Raw genomic sequence first — 22,171 nt, 5'->3', positions numbered from 1 at the left:
TTTATGCCAAGGTATGCCCCGCGTGATAAAGTTGACTAATCTAAGGCAAATGTGTGCCTGGTGGAAAAATGATGTCGCTTTTAGCCAACATGTAGGTCTGCGCCCCCCTCATGACCGCCAGTTCCCCCCACCGTCACCCCAACTGTGAAAAACTTTTCAAGACTGGCCACAAATAGTGGCAAGTCCACTTTTTGACTTGCCGTGCAACAATATTAAGTCACACGGCAAGTCAAAAAGTGGACTTACGACTATTTTTTAGGGCTCGTTCACACGAACATTTTTTTGCGTTCCGTGTACGGGCCATTTTTTGAGTTCCGTATACGGAACCATTTATTTCATGGTTCCGCAAAAAAAACGGAATGTGCTCCGTATGCATTCCATTTCCGTATTTCCGTTTCGTTCAAAGATAGAACATGTCCTATTATTGACCGCAAATAACGTTCCGTGGCTCCATTCAAGTCAATGGGTCCGCAAAAGAAACGGAACACATACGAAATGTACTCCGTATGTCTTCTGTATCCGTTCCGTTTTTGCAGAACCATCTATTGAAAATGTTATGCCCAGCCCAATTTTTTCCATGTAATTACTGTATACTGTATATGCCATACGGAAAAACGGAACGGAACCACTACTGAAAAAAAAAACGGAAAAAACTGATCTGTTAAAAACTTATATGGATAATTTGGTTGAACTTTGCGCACAAATCTCCGATGCACTAAAAGGTGCACTTCAGTAATAAAGTGAGCCCAGCACAAACAATTCCGTAGCTATTATTCAGTTCTTTCTGCATAAGGGATGAAGTACTTCTTTAGCCCAGGAAGAGTCAGACACAATGCTGGTTCAAGCTGGAGTCCATGTAAAAAAGCTCCCCAATTGGCTCCAGACTCCTTCTTTATTAAGGCAATAGAACGACGCCCAGTAGGAGATGGCTTTACAATTTCAGCCAGTCAGCCGAGAAAGTACAGGTACATATCAAGGGACAGGGGAGGTCATCACCATGGCCGGACAGTGCAATGCACACACCCCATCCCTGTATAAGGAAGGATGAGTCATGTCCATTGTCTGATCAGCCAGGTCGCCGCACATCCCCCACCACTGTCAGCATGGATCCCATTCAATACTGCTCAAAGTGCCCAGTATCTAGTGAAGATCATTCTAATGGTTCTTATAGGTTTGAGATTATCTGCGAGACATTGCTACGGCTATTGTCAGTATACGGTACGAGTATACCGACAAGGCAGATATGCATGTCTTAAAAGCAGATATGTATCCAGAAAGGGATAGCGAAGCCGCAGCAGAGGTATAATATGTATCTCTCGTTATGCAGACTTCACTTCTCTAATGTGTATAGACATTTGAAGGGAAGAAGCCCAGTGCTTGCACTTAGTGCTCACAAACCGGAAAACGCCCCCCTACACACTGAGAACACGTCTCCAAGCCCATGAGAAGGTTTTCATACTGACGGTTTTACCGCTGGTCCCGATTCAACCCAAGTGCCCTCTGCTAGAGCGCTCTTTGGCTAAATCCGACACAGGGAGACAGATGACAATCTATAAAAACACACACACATCCTAAGATAAAATGTCCGCATAATTCCATATACTAAAATTTCCACAACAAAACGTCCCGCAAAACACTGAAAAAGCCATGCGGTCGTGTGAACAAGCCCTTAGTCTTTACGCAGATAGCGAGCGATCTGTCAGTCACAATGAGCCCCACAGATAATGCAGTTTTAAAGCTACGTTTTCTTTACAGCCTCCAGTACTATAAAGTCAAACATAGCTGGGTATGGTAGGAAGAGCACACTCAGGGAAGCCTGATCTTCACTAAATGCCACTGTCAATCGGTAGCTGTGGCAGGTCTTTAAAGTGGGTCTCATCAAAGAACGGCATGAATGACCTATGGCTGGGATCATACTGTGCAGCGTTGGCGCATCTTTTGCAAGCTTTTTTCATTAAGCCAAAAGCAGGAGTGTATAAATGAAACAGAAGAAAAGTGTAAATGTCAGCGTTTACTATTTGTTTTATCCATTTCTATCTATCTATACTAGCTTAAAAGACATACAAGAACTAAAGTAGAACTAAATGTGAACAAAAGCGAGATTTTAAACAGGTCAAATATAATATACAGCATGTGATTAAATAATAGTTGCCCCACTGATCATTAGAAATGCTTAGTGGATCTCCACGGCCCCTACATGCTGCGTCTGGTTCGTAGGCTGGGACTACATGGCAACTTGGGCACTGAGACCCACAGGTCGATCATTAGATGCAATGTAACATTGTGATCGTCATGCCATGCGACATATATTGTTGTGTAGCCCTAGCCTTAGGGATTTGTTAGGCCCACACAACCCCTAACGTTCTGTACCCCAACTATGACTCCCAGCATGCACACTTGCTTGCCTGTTCTTGGAACTCCTATAGAAGTAAATATTGCATTCTGGGAGTTGTAGTTTCACAACAGCTGGAGGGCTGGAGGTTGCTGACCCCTGGGCTAGGTTCACAGAGGCTTTTGTGTTAGCCACTTGAAGTAGGGTGCCTACACACACAAACTGTGTCTGGTGTTTTTTTTTACCAATACAAAAATACCAGAATAAGTGCATACGTTTTTTCTGACCACCTGTATATTTTTTGCCATCACTTTTGTGACCATGAGTTTTTATAAAGACAAATTACACCACTTCATTAAAACAACCAAACAAAACCTTGTGTGTCCTGCAGGGGTGGCCATAGACCTTACAGGGAAATTACCCAGTGGGCCGATGCCCATGGGGCCACCCAAGCCCTCTTCTCTGCCGCTGGCAGGTACATAATGAGCTCTCTGCGGTAATTAACCCTGCTGTGACCGCATCTCACCTCCTAACCCCCCTGCTCCATATCTTAATCAGAGAGAACTGGAGAGGGAGGACAGAAGATGGCATCTCATGATGGCCACAACAGAGGGACACTTTCTGGGGCAGTATATTGTGCTGCTCTGTGGTATATGGTTCTGCTGGGTCAGTATTTTGCGCTATGGTATTGCTGGCCCTGCCTATTTGGGTTGCCCTGCCTTCTGTCAATTTGGACACCCCTACAACATGGGGCCACTTTTATGTTTTTTTTTCCCAGGGCCACCTTAAGTTCCCAGTTTGTCCCTGGTGTCCTCCATTTCACAACTTTCATAGAACTTCTGCTAACATCTGGGGGTGGTGTTTTTAACGCAAAAAAAAAAGCCACACCAAAAATGCTGGTGCAAAAAGTGCCACTAAAAATGCAAAATTGCAAGAAAACTTTTAAGGCTGAAAGAAAATTTTACTGCAGTTTTCAATGTGTTTTTGTAAATATGTTATTTCATGAAGTTTTTAAGGCTAAGTTCACATCTGCAGGGGAGGTTGCAGCAGGAACCTCTGCTGCACATTCCGACAACCCCCCTCCGGTATTCACAACATCAGCGGTGTCCAACACAGTCCTGATCCGGTGGTGCCAGTATTCTGTTCTGAATAACGAAATTGTAGAGCTGATGTGCACTTAGCCTAAGGGCTCTTTCACACGAATGAGTTTTCCGCCCGGATGCGATGTAGCGAACGCGTAGCATCTTGACTGAATCCTGACTCATTCATTTCAATAGGTCTGTGGACATGAGTTTTTCATGCATCATCTTTGTGTTCAGGAAAAAGTCGCAGCATCTTCTATATTGTGCGTTTTTCACGCAGCTCTGACTCCATAGAAGTGAATGGGGCTTTGCGTAAAAAATCCAGATGCAATGCGTTTTTCACTGATGGTTGCTAGAAGCATTTTGAAATGATGCCACTGACCAATATGCAAAAGAAGCCACACAAACCTGCAACGCTATGTGTGCACATATACTCATTTCCTCCTATACACTAGCTGCACACCTTTGTGGCTTTGAAAAATGTCCGAAAACAAACATCTGGAACACAGTCGGAAACCTTTAGTGAATCAGCAATACATTCAGAAAGGTGAATTCAAAGGTAGAGATACACTTTAATCTAATAATACCTATAAGGCATCTAGTGGTAAGTGTTCAGTGACGTCATTATCTCTGTTGGACTACACTAGATCTCATTTCTATAGTGTGTATATGTAGCTTTTATACAACTGCTTGAAAGTTTTAAAGGAGGCGACCTACATAACAGAACACACGTGATGGCCTGGCCACATGACTCTATGGGACCCAGAAATGATGGCCCTGGTAACTACTGCAGAGTTATTCATGCCTTAATCTAATGAAAGGAATGACTATGGATATATAGATTTTTTAGAGCCGATACCAATAATCTGTGAACTTTCAGGCCGATAGCCGATAATTTATACCGATATTTTATATATCATAATATATATTATATTAGTTGGTAGTCACTGAGGTGGTGAAAATTTGCATTTGGCACGAGTATATTATAAATGTAAATGATAAATTAATAAAGCCCTTAGTTGGTAGTCAATTTATAATTTACATTTATAATATACTAGGGCCAAAGGCCAATTTCCACACTACCCCCCGTCCTTTATTAACCCCTATCAGACCTCAAATCAGACCTTTACTAACCTCTATCAGACCTTTATTAACCCCTATCAGACTTCAGATCAGACCTTTATTAACCCCTATCAGACCTCAGATCAGACCTTTATTAACCCCTATCAGACCTCAGATCAGACCTTTATTAACCCCTATCAGACCTCAGATCAGCCCTTTATTAACCCCTATCAGACCTCAGATCAGCCCTTTATTAACCCCTATCAGACCTCAGATCAGACCTTTATTAACCCCTATCAGACCTCAGATCAGACCTTTATTAACCCCTATCAGACCTCAGATCAGACCTTTATTAACCCCTATCAGACCTCAGATCAGACCTTTATTAACCCCTATCAGACCTCAGATCAGACCTTTATTAACCCCTATCAGACCTCAGATCAGCCCTTTATTAACCCCTATCAGACCTCAGATCAGCCCTTTATTAACCCCTATCAGACCTCAGATCAGCCCTTTATTAACCCCTATCAGACCTCAGATCAGACCTTTATTAACCCCTATCAGACCTCAGATCAGACCTTTATTAACCCCTATCAGACCTCAGATCAGACCTTTATTAACCCCTATCAGACCTCAGATCAGCCCTTTATTAACCCCTATCAGACCTCAGATCAGACCTTTATTAACCCCTATCAGACCTCAGATCAGACCTTTATTAACCCCTATCAGACCTCAGATCAGACCTTTATTAACCCCTATCAGACCTCAGATCAGACCTTTATTAACCCCTATCAGACCTCAGATCAGCCCTTTATTAACCCCTATCAGACCTCAGATCAGACCTTTATTAACCCCTATCAGACCTCAGATGAATAAAATAAAAAACTCCTCACCTCTCCTGTGCCGCAGCTCCTCTTCATCTCCGGGTCCGGTGTTCTGCTCCCCTGTGTTCTCCAGCCCGCGCTGCACTGTCACCTGACAGCGTGCAGCATCAGGTCATATTGCGCGCACTACGTCCTGACGCTGTACGGGGTCAGGACAGTGCAGCACGACCCCATCAAAGAAGACCAGGGAGGGTGAGTATCGGAAGCGCTTGCTGCACTTCTTCCCTGCTCCCGGCACCCGATGCATACTAGTGCGCGCTTCCACAATGGAAGCGCTCACTAGTATTCGCTTTATACGCATTATCAGTATATTGGCAAAGTTAGATGCTGATACCGATAATGTACAAAATCCTGAATATCGGCCGATAATATTGGTATTTCCGATAATCGGTCGATCCCTAGTATGGAGCTAAACCTTGAGGGTCAGGTCACGGTTATGATGGAACCACAGCATCTCATTTCCCAGTAGAAGTCAATGGGAAAATAAGTTTCTGAAACAGACCTGGCACTTTCCAAGTTGTGATGACGGCACATAAAAGAAGCCTCCCCGCTTTGGCTATACAGTTGATCAGCTGCTTGTGGTATATGTTTAACATATTTTACCACATGTATCTCTATTTGAAGTTAATCAGAATGCTAAAGAAAATTCGCAACTGTTCAAACAACAGTCCATAAATGATTGCGGGCAAAAAATACATCTTAAAAGCTTGAATAGACATGTGGTTCCATAAGTGTACTTTCACACCTCTGGACATAGCCTAAAAGATAGGGTGGGTGTTAGGGGCAGTGATAGGGCAGTGTCTATGTAATTAGCTGGTGGGAGGAGCTATAAACTAGCTGGGTGTTGTTGGGGGCAGTGATAGGGGAGTGTCTATGTAACTAGCTGGTGGGAGGAGCTATAAACTAGCTGGGTGTTAGGGGCAGTGATAGGGCAGTGTCTATGTAACTAGCTGGGTGGGAGGAGCTAAGAACTAGCTGGGTGTTAGGGGCAGTGATAGGGCAGTGTCTATGTAAGTAGCTGGTGGGAGGAGCTATAAACTAGCTGGGTGTTGTTAGGGGTAGTGATTGGGGTGTGGTAGAGTATTTTGTGGTAGAGTATTTTGTATACATGGTGAAAATGGGTCAGGAGAAGCCAAGTTGAAAAACTAAAAATCATGGGGAAGATGTACATGAGATAAGCAGCTACATAAACATATCTGTTAAAAACCGTAGTAATCCCAGAAAACCCCTTTAAGGAATTTTGTCTGTTAATAATGTACCTAGTTAACTACATCTCTCTGCATATCGTAGTGTACAATGTGGAGATTTTAGCCCTCTATACATCATGAGATAGCTGTTGGCCGAACGCTCATGAGGCTGACAGCTATTGCTCTTGATTCCCCACACGTGGCTGAGCATGCATGTGTTGTGAATGAGAGAGAGGAGAAACTGCTGCCAGACACCTATGGCAGCGGCTTATCTCCCAGAAAACAAAAGGCTGTGTTGAAATCCAACATGCCCGACCCTTCTCTCCCAGACATCTGCCATCGCTGGTGAATCAGGAGGCCCCCCACACGTTAGACGGTTGATCCTGCTGATATTGATGGGCTTGACCAGCAGATACTGTAATGTGTATGGCCAGCTTTTAGCAGTGTCTGCAATGCAGAATGTCTCCAGACCTCTGCCTTTATCTACAGCATAAGATAAATAACACATAACATTAGGAGGAAAGCAAGATCCCAAAAGGGCCCTGAGATAATTATCACAGAGTAGTTATGTTCCTATTTATAACGGCTCTGCCTTGTGATCTCAGCATATGTAGGTGCATCCCATTAGAGATTTTTTAAAATTAACAGCGGGCAAACATTTTGTTTCTATTTTCCATTCAGCCACATTAACTCTGGCCATTTAATTAGTTCAGTCTCTCGTATATCCCCATTGCCTATTATCTGATAACAATTCATTTTGAACAGGGATGACAAACATTTCATTTCAGCCAGCTGAGGACAAATGTATTAGGCAGAGCGCATAATGCTACAGGTTATGAATGTTCAATTAGCTAGTCAGACAACTAGCATTTGCTGTGATGTAGGCTTGACATATCGCTGTGCTGATAATGCAGGTACCGTGGTACACTACAACCAAATAGGACATTTCCATCTCATAGACACATTTTTCTACAGAAAAACCTCTTGCCATGTTAAATGTTATTGCCTTAAAATTCTGACACTAGCCATGAAGCGATAGGGATGCAACTGGGGTGGGCACAGCATGTACAATAGATGGGTGACTTAAAGGGGTTGTCCGGGCTTTTAATATTGAAGACCTATCCTCAGGATAGGTCATCAATATCAAATCGGCATGGGTCCGACACCCAACATCCCCGCCAATCAGATGTATGAGGAGTCGGCGCGTGCAGTGTCCGCTGCTGCTGTTCCATAGACATACAGCGGACAGCAGGAAGAGAGACGGCACGCGCACACTGCGCGCCCTGACTCCTCATACAGCCGATCGGCGGGGGTGTCGGGTGTTGGACCCCCGCCGATCTGATATTGATAACCTATCCTGAGGATAGGTCATCAAAAGAGAGAGCCCAGACAACCCCTTTAAGGACAAAATTACATATCATGCTAACTCAGTAAGGAGATGGAGCTATTTTATTATACCAACTAGCACTCCACCATTATTATAGTGTACAGAAAACTATACCGTGTGTCATCATCAGCAAGTATGGGATGGACTCAGTCTTCTGACCATGGAACTGTCCACAAAATTATTAAAATACCAAGCAACTATGTTCATTGGGTATATCTTCTGCCGCTGATAGAGAACAGTGGGTAACAGCTAACTGTGCCATAACTGCTTATATAACACTGACATACTCCGGAGCGCTTTACAGAAATTATCATCACTCACTGTCTCCGGTGGAGCTCACAATCTAAGGTCCCTATCAGTATGTCTTTGGAGTGTGGGAGAAAACCCACGCAAACATGGGGAGAACATACAAACTCCATGCAGATGTCCTTAATCAGATTCAGGACGCCAGCGCTACAAGGGACCAGCGCTAACCACTGAGCCACCATGCTGCCCTTGATCCTAGAGCCGTTGCACTGAACAGTAGAGGTCCTCCACCGAAGGGGCAGCGAACAACTCCAAAAGTAATGGCCTCAACCCTTTTTGGAGAAATTTGTGGTGTCATGGTCTTATAAATGACTTCATTTGTCATTGTGCTGATCAAGATTACTAAATTATTACCTGCACGGCAGGTCAATTTCCATGTGAAAAAAAAAGCTAAGTGCACATGAGATTTGTCTGATCTCATGCACTTTGCTGGTACTGTATTATGCTGCGTTTTTTACGCAAGAAAATCCACACAAAAAACAATGCGTAATCCACAACATGTGCATGTACCTTAAAAGTATAGAGCAAAATCTATAGTCGTATGCATGTTTAACTGAAAAATTTAAGCGAACATAAATCTAGGTAAACAGGTAGAACTACAAGACTACAGATTGTAAAATATTGTGGTTACCTGAAAAATGCTGGAAGTCCAAGGATTCCCCATTGATGTCGTTGTAGTCTTGGGATTTGTAGACCTCAGAATGGTAATCTGTAAAAGAAATGGAAGTTTATGGGAAAACAATAACTCCAAGCATCATTTCTCTATCACCGGGTGACCCTAAGGGCCTTTTACACATGCAGATAATTATCCCAGTTATCAGAAATGCTTGTTCCCGATACTTGGCCAGTGTAAAGGCAGCAATCAGCCAACGAACGAGCAAATGCTTGTTTGTCAGCAGATGGGATCATTTATATGAGCATAAAATACCAGTCAGCAGAGCGTCTCCACGTGTAAACAAGAGGTATGCTGCCAACACTATGTAAAGGTATGGTAGGCGAATGACAGTAATAATTGTTCATCCCCATGCACTTTCTATGAGCCTGTGTAAGGCCTTTTAAACAAGTACCGATCAATTGTCACTCATTAAGGCCTGGAATTGGGCCATGTAAAAACCCTCAGTAAATCATTGACATGTGCTGTCCGTTTTCTCCCTGGACAGCACACGGATACGTTTATTGTTCACACTTTTCCGCTGACCAATGGAGACATGCACTGTACAGTTCAAACACACCCATTGAAGTCTATGGGTCCGCCAAAAACCCCTGACAGAACTCAGGTAGCATCCGTCTTCTATCAGTGGTTTTTCACTGATCATTTTCACTGATCACTGGTAGGAAATTCTCTGGAAACCAATTTCCAGCTTAGCAGTGCACATGAAATAAGGATAACACACTGCGGGCAAATAAAGGACAAACAGACCAAACACGGACCCATCTTCAAAGATGAAACACTGACCGTCTTGTCACAGACGTCATCACGGACATGGAATTGTGAACGAGACATAGTTGTTGTCAGACTGGCATTCAATCTCACTCCCTCACACTCACAATCTTACACTCACAACGTTACAACCACCCCCCACCCAAATCCATTACTGTAGAGACAGGCGTCTATGAATGTCCATCATACTTAATACAGGGAGCTTTTTAAAGGGAACCTGTGAAATTGAACATGGAGTCTGATTTGCAGTCAGCATGTTATAGAGCAGAAGGAGCTGAGCAGATTGATATATACTTTTATGGGAAAAGATTCAGTGTAAGGGCTCATGCACACAAAATAATTTTTTGTCCGCTTCTGATCCGCATTTTTTGTGAATTAGATTCGGACCTGCTCCTTTCAATGGGGCCGCAAAAGATGCGGACACCATGTGCTGTCTGCATCCAAAAAAATAAAGAATATGTCCTATTCTTGTCTGTGGACAAGCGTATGACATTTGTGAAGGATGTAAGAAGGTACAAGGAATCATCGAGGTTGATAGGTACGTGTCACCGAGGTTCCTGGCCTCGGTGGAGTAAGAGCCATTTTTTATGTGTCAGCAGCAGTTGCTGTTTGGCACCTTGGTACTTAGCATGGCTGTAATAGTTGATCCGGGACGACTCTTACTGGGAGTAGTCAAAGTGCTGGGTGGGTGACTTCTCCCCACGTTCCAGGCCGGGTTTTGCCAGGCATAAAAACCCACCTATCACTGCCAGGCGGAGAGGATTACCTCCGTCTGACAGTGGAGCTCATGAGGTCTGTGTGCTGGGATCTGAGGCCTGTGCTGGGCTGGAGAGCGAAGACCCGTGTGTCAGGGGAACAGGCCGTCTAAAGCCTGTATTTGAACTCTCTGAGGCAGAACTGCCACAAAGGTGACTTTTGTTTTATTAACTTGCCATTGGGTGTGAAGTAACACCAACACTGCAAAAGTGACATTTTGTTTTTGGCATCATGTGTGAATAAACACTGAAGTTTGAATTACGAACTTGTATTTTCCCTCTGTACTGCACCCGCTTATCCTAACTACTAGAGCAAATCCCCACAAGGAGTAAAAAAGGAGGCTCTTGCCCAGTATCCGTGTTTTGCATATCTGCAATTTGCGGACCGCAAAACAGGTTTCGATCATGTGAATGAGCCCTAACTTGTATTTTAGGCAAATCTGTTAAGAAAAAAATACATGAGGGGGTCATTTACAAAGAGCGGTGTTTTACCTTGGCTTTTCTTTCCACACTGCACTGGCAGAGAAAGCGCATAATTTATGACGAGGCTCAGGCCTCATTATAAATTAGGTGCACCACCGGCGGTCTGTGGGCCTGGGGTAAAAACTACTCCAGCCCCTGACTGGAGTACTTTTCAATCCATATTTATGTCTGTTTTAAGGCGTAAACGCTAATAAATGTGTCATACTTGATGTTCCGGCCCCTGCCAATCTTTTGTCACTCCCTCGCCACCTCGCAAAAATGGCAGTTCGACAAAATACTGTGGCATGGGCGTTAAAAGTCACAAAACGGGGTCTTGCAACTTTTTCTACAACCAACACTGTCATATCACCCATCATAAATGACCCCCATGGATTGCACATCCACATGCCATGCATTGATCTATTGCTTTTCAGCATCATTTATGAACATCTCCATTGAGGCATTTCATATATGTTTTGAGGCCCACTCACTACATCAAGGTGGCCTCATTTGAGTGGGTTCCCGCTCTAATTTAGCGCAGCATCACATGGGGGTCACCACCAATGCAACACAGCACCCACAGGCAGTGAGACCCATCAGCCCAGCTATCAGGCCAAGTCCCCTTGGCACTGGGCCCCACCAATGCACAGCATCACAACAGCGACAGCCACCATGCAGTACTGCATCATGGTTTCAGAAACCTAAACTGAGACTGGGTATGAGTTCATTAACCCTTAGGCTGAGTTCACACGGGCGAGTATTCTGCGCAGGTGCAATGCGGGAGGTGAACGCATTGCACCCGCACTGAATCTGGACCCATTCATTTCTATGGGCCTGTGCACATGAGCTGTGATTTTCACGCATCACTTATGCGTTGCGTGAAAATCGCAGCATGCTCTATATTGTGCATTTTCCACGCAACGCAGGCCCCATAGAAATGAATGGGGCTGCGTGAAAATTGCAAGCATCCGCAAGCAAGTGCGGATGCGGTGAGATTTTGACGCACGGTTGCTAGGAGACGATCGGGATGGAGACCCGATCATTATTATTTTCCCTTATAACATGGTTATAAGGGAAAATAATAGCATTCTGAATACAGAATGCATAGTAAAATAGCGCTGGAGGGGTTAAAAAAATAATAATAATAATTAAACTCACCTTAGTCCCTTTGATCGCGGAGCCCGGCTTCTCTTCTGTCTTCTTTTTTGCTGATTGCAGGAAAAGGACCTGTGGTGATGTCACTCCGGTCATCACATGATCCATCACATGATCTTTTACCATGGTGATGGATCATGTGATGACCGGAGTGACATCACCACAGGTCCTTTTTCCTGCAATCAGCAAAGAAGGAGACAGAAAAGATGCCGGCTCCGCGATCAAGTGGACTAAGGTGAGTTTAATATTTTATTTTTTAACCCTCCAGCGCTATTTTACTATGCATTCTGTATTCAGAATGCTATTATTTTCCCTTATAACCATGTTATAAGGGGAAATAATACAATCTACAGAACACTGATCCCAAGCCCGAACTTCTGTGAAGAAGTTCGGGTTTAGGTACCAAACATGCGCGATTTTTCTCACGCGAGTGCAAAACGCATTACAATGTTTTGCACTCGCGCAGAAAAATCGAGCATGTTCCCGCAACGCACCCGCACCTTTTCCCGCAACGCCCGTGTGAACTCAGCCTTATGCAGTCTCCTGCTAATGAAAAACACCTTGGTAGAATGGGAGTGCTGATGCCATAAGAGAAATAAAAAAGAAAAGGGACAGAATGCAATATGCCAATCTGTTAAAAATGTATATTACCTGCCTAAATGGAGTATACATCTACAAATTGGCATAACTTGCAATTTAGTAATTTAAATCTCTGCCCTTTCTATGATTAGGAGTCCAGTGGGTGATCCTATTCAGTGATTGACAGTTTTCTCTGTATGCATGCTTATACAGACATAGCAGTAAGTCACTGCATAGGACCACCCACTGGACTCCTAATCATAGAAAGAGCAGAGATTTCAATCAATCGATTTCAAGTATAACTGAATCTTTTCCCATAAAACAATATATGAATCTGCTCTGCTCCTCCTGTATATATAACATCATGTCCATAGGTTGATTAGCATTTTTATGGTGATGCGTACCCTTCAAATTTGAAAACAGGGTAAAATGCAGTATGCTAGGGATGCTCAATAATAGCATCACTACAAAGGGACGTAGCAAGCTTCTCCTCCTACTTGAGTTTTAATAGCAACAAAAATAGGGATGAGCAAACTTCAGGTTATCTAAGAATTCCGTTAAGGATTCCGCTACCATGGACCATAACTTATGGTCCGTGGTAGCAGAACCCATAACGGAATTCTTAGATAACCTGAACCCGATCCTTGTATGCCGAACTTGAAAACACAAGTTCACTCATCCCTAAACAAAAACAGATGGCAGCATGGGACATAACTGTAAGGACAGAAGTGTCAAACTTAAAGTGTACCTAAACCGTTGCAGAAACCATGAAGGTTCAGCAGCACTTCTCAGAGTGCTCGACACCTTCAGGTTTCATCACTTCCTATCGGTTTTTCCAACATGAGGAGTACGGATCCGTAGAAAGTATATGATATCTAAATTCTACACGCTCGAAAAGCCCAGCAGAATCATTGAAACCTGAAGGTGCAGAGAGCTCTGAGGCGCAGTGCTGCACCTTCATGGTTTCAGCAAAGGCTCATAGGTCCCCTTGGAAGTTTTCATCAAACACATGCAGTCATTCTGTAGTAACCCCTAAATACATACCCTGACCAGTTTTGTTTAATGGCTATTAGGCCCCTTTCACACGGGCGAGTATTCCGTGCGGATGCGATGCGTGAGTTGAACGCATTGGACCCGCACTGAATCATGACCCATTCATTTCTATGGGGCTGTGCACACGAGGCAGTGATTTTCACGCATCACTTGGGCGTTGCGTGAAAATCGCAGCATGCTCCTCTTTGTGCGTTTTTCACGTAACGCAGGCCCCATAGAAATGAATGGGGCTGCGTGAAAATCGCAAGCATCCGCAAGCAAGTGCGGATGCGGTGCGATTTTCACGCACGGTTGCTAGGAGACGATCGGGATGGAGACCCGATCATTATTATTTTCCCTTATAACATGGTTATAAGGGAAAATAATAGCATTCTGAATACAGAATGCATAGTACAATAGCGCTGGAGGAGTTAAAAAAAAATAAAAAATAATTAAACTCTTCTCTTCTGTCTTTTTCTTAGCTGTGTGCAGGATAAGAACCTGTGGTGACGTCACTCCGGTCATCACATGATCCATCACCATGGTAAAAGATCATGTGATGGACCATGTGATGACCGGAGTGACGTCACCACAGGTCCTTTTCCTGCACACAGCAAAAAAGAAGACAGAAGAGATGCCGGCTGCGCGAGCAAGTGGATTAAGGTAAGTTTAAAAATATATTATTTTTTTTTAACCCCTCCAGCCTTATTGTACTATGCATTCTGTATTCAGAATGCTATTATTTTCCCTTATAACCATGTTATAAGGGAAAATAATACAATCTACAGAACACCGATCCCAAGCCCGAACTTCTGTGAAGAAGTTCGGGTTTGGGTACCAAACATGCGCGATTTTTCTCACGCGAGTGCAAAACGCATTACAATGTTTTGCACTCGCGTGGAAAAATCGCGCATGTTCCCGCAACGCACACGCACCTTTTCCCGCAACGCCCGTGTGAAAGAGGCCTTAGGGATGAGCGAACTTCATATTTTGAAGTTTGAGTTTGTGTTCGGGTTGGGGTATATGCTGAATTGCGTTATGGATTCCGGTACCACGGACCATAATGCAATTCCATGACGGAATGCATAATGGAATGCCTTTAGAGGCATTCCGTCATAATAGAAGTCTATGGTCTGCATAACGGATCCGTCCGGTTTCCGTTATACAGGAGAGGACTTCAGCATAACGAAAACCAGACGGATCTGTTATGCTGGCCATAGACTTCTATTATAAAGGATTAAATAACGGAATGCCTTCCGTCATGGAATTGCGTTATGGTCTGTGGTAACAGAATCCATAACGCAATTCAGCACATACCCCAACCCGAACTTCAAAATATGAAGTTCGCTCATCCCTAATGGCTATGTAGACTTTTAGGGGCAATTTTTTTACTATTGCATTGTACTTATTTTGAGCTAAAAATCAATTTTTCAATTGGTCTTTGTTAACAATATGGAATCCTTTTTTCTGTACAGAGCTGAGATGCTCTAGTAGCACCCTTTGGATTTTCTGTCTTTTCCTCACAGCAGGAGCTGATGGACTTCTTATCTCTGCTCTCTGACCTTATTATAGCTCAGTTCTTATCTTACTGATAAGAATGTGGCTTAACTATGTGTTTATGGCCTCTTACTAGTTTAGAGATAAGGTTTATTAGATGACCAGTACAAGTGAAAGTACCAGTCACACAGCTAGAAAAACAGTTAACCCATTGTGATACAACGGCTCAATATTTTAATAAAGACCAATTGAAAATATGATTTTTAGCTAAAAATGAGTAAAATGCAATCCTAAACAAAAATTATCTCCGAAGGTGTACATAGCCTTTAAAGGGAACCTGTCACCGGGATTTTGTGTATAGAGCTGAGGACATGGGTTGTTAGATGGCCGCTAGCACATCCGCAATACCCAGTCCCCATAGCTCTGTGTGCTTTTATTGTGTATAAAAACTGATTTGATACATCTGCAAATTAACCTGAGATGAGTCAGAGCTTGAAAATATGACTCTTCTTTTGTCACACAAGCAAGATATGACTCTTTTTATGTTAATTTGCATATGTATCAAATCGCTTTTTTTTACACAATAAAAGCACACAGAGCTATGGGGACTGAGTATTGCGGATGTGCTAGTGGCCATCTAGCAACCCATGTCCTCAGCTCTATACACAAAATCCTGGTGACAGGTTCCCTTTAAGTCTCTGAAAATATTAAAGTATCAAGCAGATGAGCTAGAATCCAGAAAATAATGCAGGGTATTACAACCACAATCATATCATGTAATGTCAGTATGGGGGTTCACCAATAAACAAGCACAAAACAATCCACTCAAGTGAATATTTTCTAGGTGGCAATACTATTTTTTAAAACCTTCTCCTGTTTATAATCTTGCTTATTTAAGATTAAAACGTGGCTAGAAATTGATGCCCCAAAGGTTACACATTTTCTAGAAAACCAGAACTTATAACAATCCAAAGCTGACCATAAGATAACTATCTCGATCCCCCAAACACATGCATGGTCGGCACGGCTTGGAGAGGGAGAGGGGAATGGCAGAGGGGAAAACAAGAAAATCAGGGATGTTGAATTCCAACATGCATGACCCTTCTCTCCTGACATCTACAGAGAATCCGGAGGGGTACTGTTTAAAGGGATCTGGACAATTCCATCTTAAGAATTCCCTCCTCCCCAAGCCCAATAAGCTGACTGTTCCAGGCTTGGCTGCTGAAACCCAAGGTGAAGGAGGCCAAATAGCACCTATTTAAATCTGTCCCTTCTGCGGACAGAATCAGCACCCATTCACATGTGACATCCCTCTAGGACACCTATATGCCATAATAGGGCGTGATTCACTTCCTTTTAGGCCCCTTTCACACGGGCGAGTTTCCACGCGGGTGCAATGTGTGAGGTGAACGCATTGCACCCGCACTGAATCCGGACCCATTCACTTCAATGGAGCGGTGCAGAGAGAGCGCTCCATACAGTATTAGAATGTACGAGCCGAGGTTATTACTTTGCGAAGTCTCGTGAGACTTCGCATAATAACTTCAGAAATAGATTTTTACTATAAAAAAACATTTCCAGAACTCTGGTTCGGTTCCAAGGTACCACTTCGGCTCATCGGAGCCAATACATTCTAATACTGTACGGAGTGCTCGCTCCGTACAGTATTGAAACAAAGTTTTATGCGAATCAACTTCGGATGTTTCATTCAATTCACATTTAATTTTGAGAATATTCTAAAAATACGGTATCACATACATGAGGTGCGTCTAGATTGCTACTTATCTCACTGGCATCATTCTTCCACATATGATTTTACAAGTGGAAACTTTACTTCCTTTTACTATAAATCCAAGTTTCATCTCTTATATATGTATAAAAATGAGTTTCTGTCTGTTTGGACATCTGTTCTTTATGCGCGACCAAACGACTGAACCGATCTTCACCAAATTTGGCACACAGGTACATCAGGTGTCTGCTCTCTAGGACGTACCGTTCCTGAGATATTCCCAAAAAATGCCCTGCATTAACCAATACAAGCCTGCAAGTCTTTCTCTTCAAATCCCAACTCCCATACACACAGTTCTACTCCAGGTTTCCATAACAACCCAGCCATTTTTCTTCACTGCTGTAGGTCAGCTTTAGGCTAGGGCTATAGGACGACAATAAGTTGCTACATGCATCCATCTTGGATGGATTTTTTGCAACTGTCATGTTGCAGTCGCAGCATGTCACATGTCGCAGTGCGACACCATAGCCTATCATTATAAAAATTGAGACAAAATGACGCGCGACACATCTCGTCGTGTAGCCCTAGCATTAAAGGGGCAGGGAGCTGTGGAGGTCACTGTTAAATGGGCGGGCACTGTGGAGGTCCCTGTTAAAGAGGCGTGAGCTGCAGAGGTCACTATTAAAGAGGCGGGCACTGTGGAGGTCACTGTTAAAGAGGCGGGCACTGTGGAGGTCACTGTTAAAGAGGCGGGCACTGTGGAGGTCACTGTTAAAGAGGCGGGCACTGTGGAGGTCACTGTTAAAGAGGCGGGCACTGTGGAGGTCACTGTTAAAGAGGCGGGCACTGTGGAGGTCACTGTTAAAGAGGCGGGCACTGTGGAGGTCACTGTTAAAGAGGCGGGCACTGTGGAGGTCACTGTTAAAGAGGCGGGCACTGTGGAGGTCACTGTTAAAGAGGCGGGCACTGTGGAGGTCCCTGTTAAAGAGGCGTGAGCTGCAGAGGTCACTGTTAAAGAGGCGTGAGCTGCAGAGGTCACTGTTAAAGAGGCGGGCGCTGTGGATGTTACTGTTAAAGGGGCAGGGCGCTGTGGAGGTCACTGTTAAATGGGGCGGACACTGTGGAGGTCACTGTTAAGGGGGCAAAGGCCACTATTAAAGGGGCATCTGCTGTGGAGGTCACTGTTAAGGCAGCAGGGTACTGTGAAGTCACTATTAAAGGGGCGGGCTGCTGTGAAGGTCAAAGTTAAGTGGATGGGCTGCTGTGGAGATCCCATTTTAAAGTGGCGGGGCACTGTGGGGGAGTCACTGTTAAGGGGTGGGGGACTGTGGAGTTCACTGTTAAAGGGGTGGGGTACTGTAGAGGTCACTGTTATGGGAGATACTGTCAATATCTTTTAACAACACACAGAAACATTAAATGAAATAGATGAAATATACCCGTGCAAAGCCGGGTCCTTCTGCTAGTCTCTTATATATATAAAAATACGTTTCTGTCTGTCTGTTCTTCAAACGACTGGACCAATCTTCACCAAATTTGGCACACAGGTACATCAGGTGTCTTGGAAGGTTTTAGACCAGCTCTCTAGGGCGTACCGTTCCTGAGATATTCCCCAAAAATTACCTGCATTAGCCAATACATGCCCCCCAACTGCCATGCACACGGTCACATGTCCCTTATCAGCCAATAGAAGCTCGCAGGCTTTTAGTCTCCACATACACACAGTTTTACTCCAGGTTTCCATAACAACCCAGCCATTTTTCTTCACTGCTGTAAGTCAGCTTTAGGCTAGGGCTACACGACGACATGCACAGCTCAGCAGACAGTATCACACAATAGACAGATACACAGCATACAGTATCACACATGATAGGATTAGATACACAGCTCAACAGACAGTATCACACATGATAGGATTCGATACACAGCTCAGCAGACAGTATCACACATGATAGGATTCGATACATAGCTCAGCAGACAGTATCACACATGATAGGATTAGATACACAGCTCAACAGACAGTATCACACATGATAGGATTCGATACACAGCTCAGCAGACAGTATCACACATGGCAGGATTAGATACATAGCTCAGCAGACAGTATCACACATGATAGGATTAGATACACAGCTCAGCAGACAGTATCACACAGGATAGGATTAGATACACAGCTCAGCAGACAGTATCACACATGATAGGATTAGATACACAGCTCAGCAGACAGTATCACACATGATAGGATTAGATACACAGCTCAGCAGACAGTATCACACAGGATAGGATTAGATACACAGCTCAGCAGACAGTATCACACATGATAGGATTAGATACACAGCTCAGCAGACAGCATCACACAGGATAGGATTAGATACACAGCTCAGCAGACAGTATCACACATGATAGGATTAGATACACAGCTCAGCAGACAGTATCACACAGGATAGGATTAGATACACAGCTCAGCAGACAGTATCACACAGGATAGGATTAGATACACAGCTCAGCAGACAGTATCACACATGGCAGGATTAGATACACAGCTCAGCAGACAGTATCACACAATAGACAGATACACAGCATACAGTATCACACATGATAGGATTAGATACACAGCTCAACAGACAGTATCACACATGATAGGATTCGATACACAGCTCAGCAGACAGTATCACACATGGCAGGATTAGATACATAGCTCAGCAGACAGTATCACACATGATAGGATTAGATACACAGCTCAGCAGACAGTATCACACAGGATAGGATTAGATACACAGCTCAGCAGACAGTATCACACATGATAGGATTAGATACACAGCTCAGCAGACAGTATCACACATGATAGGATTAGATACACAGCTCAGCAGACAGTATCACACAGGATAGGATTAGATACACAGCTCAGCAGACAGTATCACACATGATAGGATTAGATACACAGCTCAGCAGACAGCATCACACAGGATAGGATTAGATACACAGCTCAGCAGACAGTATCACACATGATAGGATTAGATACACAGCTCAGCAGACAGTATCACACAGGATAGGATTAGATACACAGCTCAGCAGACAGTATCACACATGATAGGATTAGATACACAGCTCAGCAGACAGCATCACACAGGATAGGATTAGATACACAGCTCAGCAGACAGTATCACACATGATAGGATTAGATACACAGCTCAGCAGACAGTATCACACAGGATAGGATTAGATACACAGCTCAGCAGACAGTATCACACAGGATAGGATTAGATACACAGCTCAGCAGACAGTATCACACATGGCAGGATTAGATACACAGCTCAGCAGACAGTATCACACAATAGACAGATACACAGCATACAGTATCACACATGATAGGATTAGATACACAGCTCAACAGACAGTATCACACATGATAGGATTCGATACACAGCTCAGCAGACAGTATCACACATGGCCTGGATTAGATACATAGCTCAGCAGACAGTATCACACATGATAGGATTAGATACACAGCTCAGCAGACAGTATCACACATGATAGGATTAGATACACAGCTCAGCAGACAGTATCACACAGGATAGTATTAGATACACAGCTCAGCAGACAGTATCACACATGATAGGATTAGATACACAGCTCAGCAGACAGTATCACACAGGATAGGATTAGATACACAGCTCAGCAGACAGTATCACACATGATAGGATTAGATACACAGCTCAGCAGGCAGCATCACACAGGATAGGATTAGATACACAGCTCAGCAGACAGTATCACACATGATAGGATTAGATACACAGCTCAGCAGACAGTATCACACAGGATAGGATTAGATACACAGCTCAGCAGACAGTATCACACAGGATAGGATTAGATACACAGCTCAGCAGACAGTATCACACATGGCAGGATTAGATACACAGCTCAGCAGACAGTATCACACAATAGACAGATACACAGCATACAGTATCACACATGATAGGATTAGATACACAGCTCAACAGACAGTATCACACATGATAGGATTCGATACACAGCTCAGCAGACAGTATCACACATGGCAGGATTAGATTCACAGCTCAGCAGACAGTATCACACATGATAGGATTAGATACACAGCTCAGCAGACAGTATCACTAAGGATAGGATTAGATACACAGCTCAGCAGACAGTATCACACATGGCAGGATTAGATACACAGCTCAGCAGACAGTATCACACATGGCAGGATTAGATTCACAGCTCAGCAGACAGTATCACACATGATAGGATTAGATACACAGCTCAGCAGACAGTATCACTAAGGATAGGATTAGATACACAGCTCAGCAGACAGTATCACACAGGATAGGATTAGATTCACAGCTCAGCAGACAGTATCACACATGATAGGATTAGATACACAGCTCAGCAGACAGTATCACACATGGCAGGATTAGATACATAGCTCAGCAGGCAGTATCACACAGGATAGGATATTAGATACACAGCTCAGCAGACAGTATCACACAGGATAGGATTAGATAAACAGCTCAGCAGACAGTATCACACAGGATAGGATTAGATACATAGCTCAGCAGACAGTATCACACAGGATAGGATATTAGATACACAGCTCAGCAGACAGTATCACACAGGATAGGATTAGATACACAGCTCAGCAGACAGTATCACACAGGATAGGATTAGATTCACAGCTCAGCAGACAGTATCACACATGATAGGATTAGATACACAGCTCAGCAGACAGTATCACACATGGCCTGGATTAGATACATAGCTCAGCAGGCAGTATCACACAGGATAGGATATTAGATACACCGCTCAGCAGACAGTATCACACAGGATAGGATTAGATATACAGCTCAGCAGACAGTATCACACAACATAAGATTAGATACACAGTTCAGCAGACAGTATCACACAACATAAGATTAGATACACAGCTCAGCACACAGCATCACACAACATAAGATTAGATACACAGCTCAGCACACAGTATCACACAGGATAGGAATAGATACACAGCTCAGCAGACAGTATCACACAGGATAGGATTAGATACACAGCTCAGCAGACAGTATCACACAACATAAGATTAGATACACAGTTCAGCAGACAGTATCACACAACATAAGATTAGATACACAGCTCAGCACACAGCATCACACAACATAAGATTAGATACACAGCTCAGCACACAGTATCACACAGGATAGGATTAGATACACAGCTCAGCAGACAGTATCACAGAGGATATGATTAGATACATAGCTCAGCAGAC

The 22,171-nt window shown here is 43.7% G+C and overlaps 1 protein-coding gene across 1 annotated transcript in view; it reads right to left on the bottom strand.

The window, feature by feature from the left end:
- The window catches only part of BEND7 (BEN domain containing 7), an 84,537-nt gene that overhangs the window by 53,140 nt on the left and 9,226 nt on the right, over window positions 1-22,171 (bottom strand). Inside the window, exon 3 of the mRNA XM_040413158.1 lies at window positions 8,872-8,949. Coding sequence (XP_040269092.1) covers window positions 8,872-8,949 — 78 coding nt within the window. The remainder of the gene's footprint in view (window positions 1-8,871; window positions 8,950-22,171) is intronic.

Source organism: Bufo bufo, chromosome 1 (assembly GCF_905171765.1).
Source record: "Bufo bufo chromosome 1, aBufBuf1.1, whole genome shotgun sequence".
Taxonomy (NCBI): domain Eukaryota; kingdom Metazoa; phylum Chordata; class Amphibia; order Anura; family Bufonidae; genus Bufo; species Bufo bufo.
This window is presented reverse-complemented; position numbering and strand designations above follow the sequence as displayed.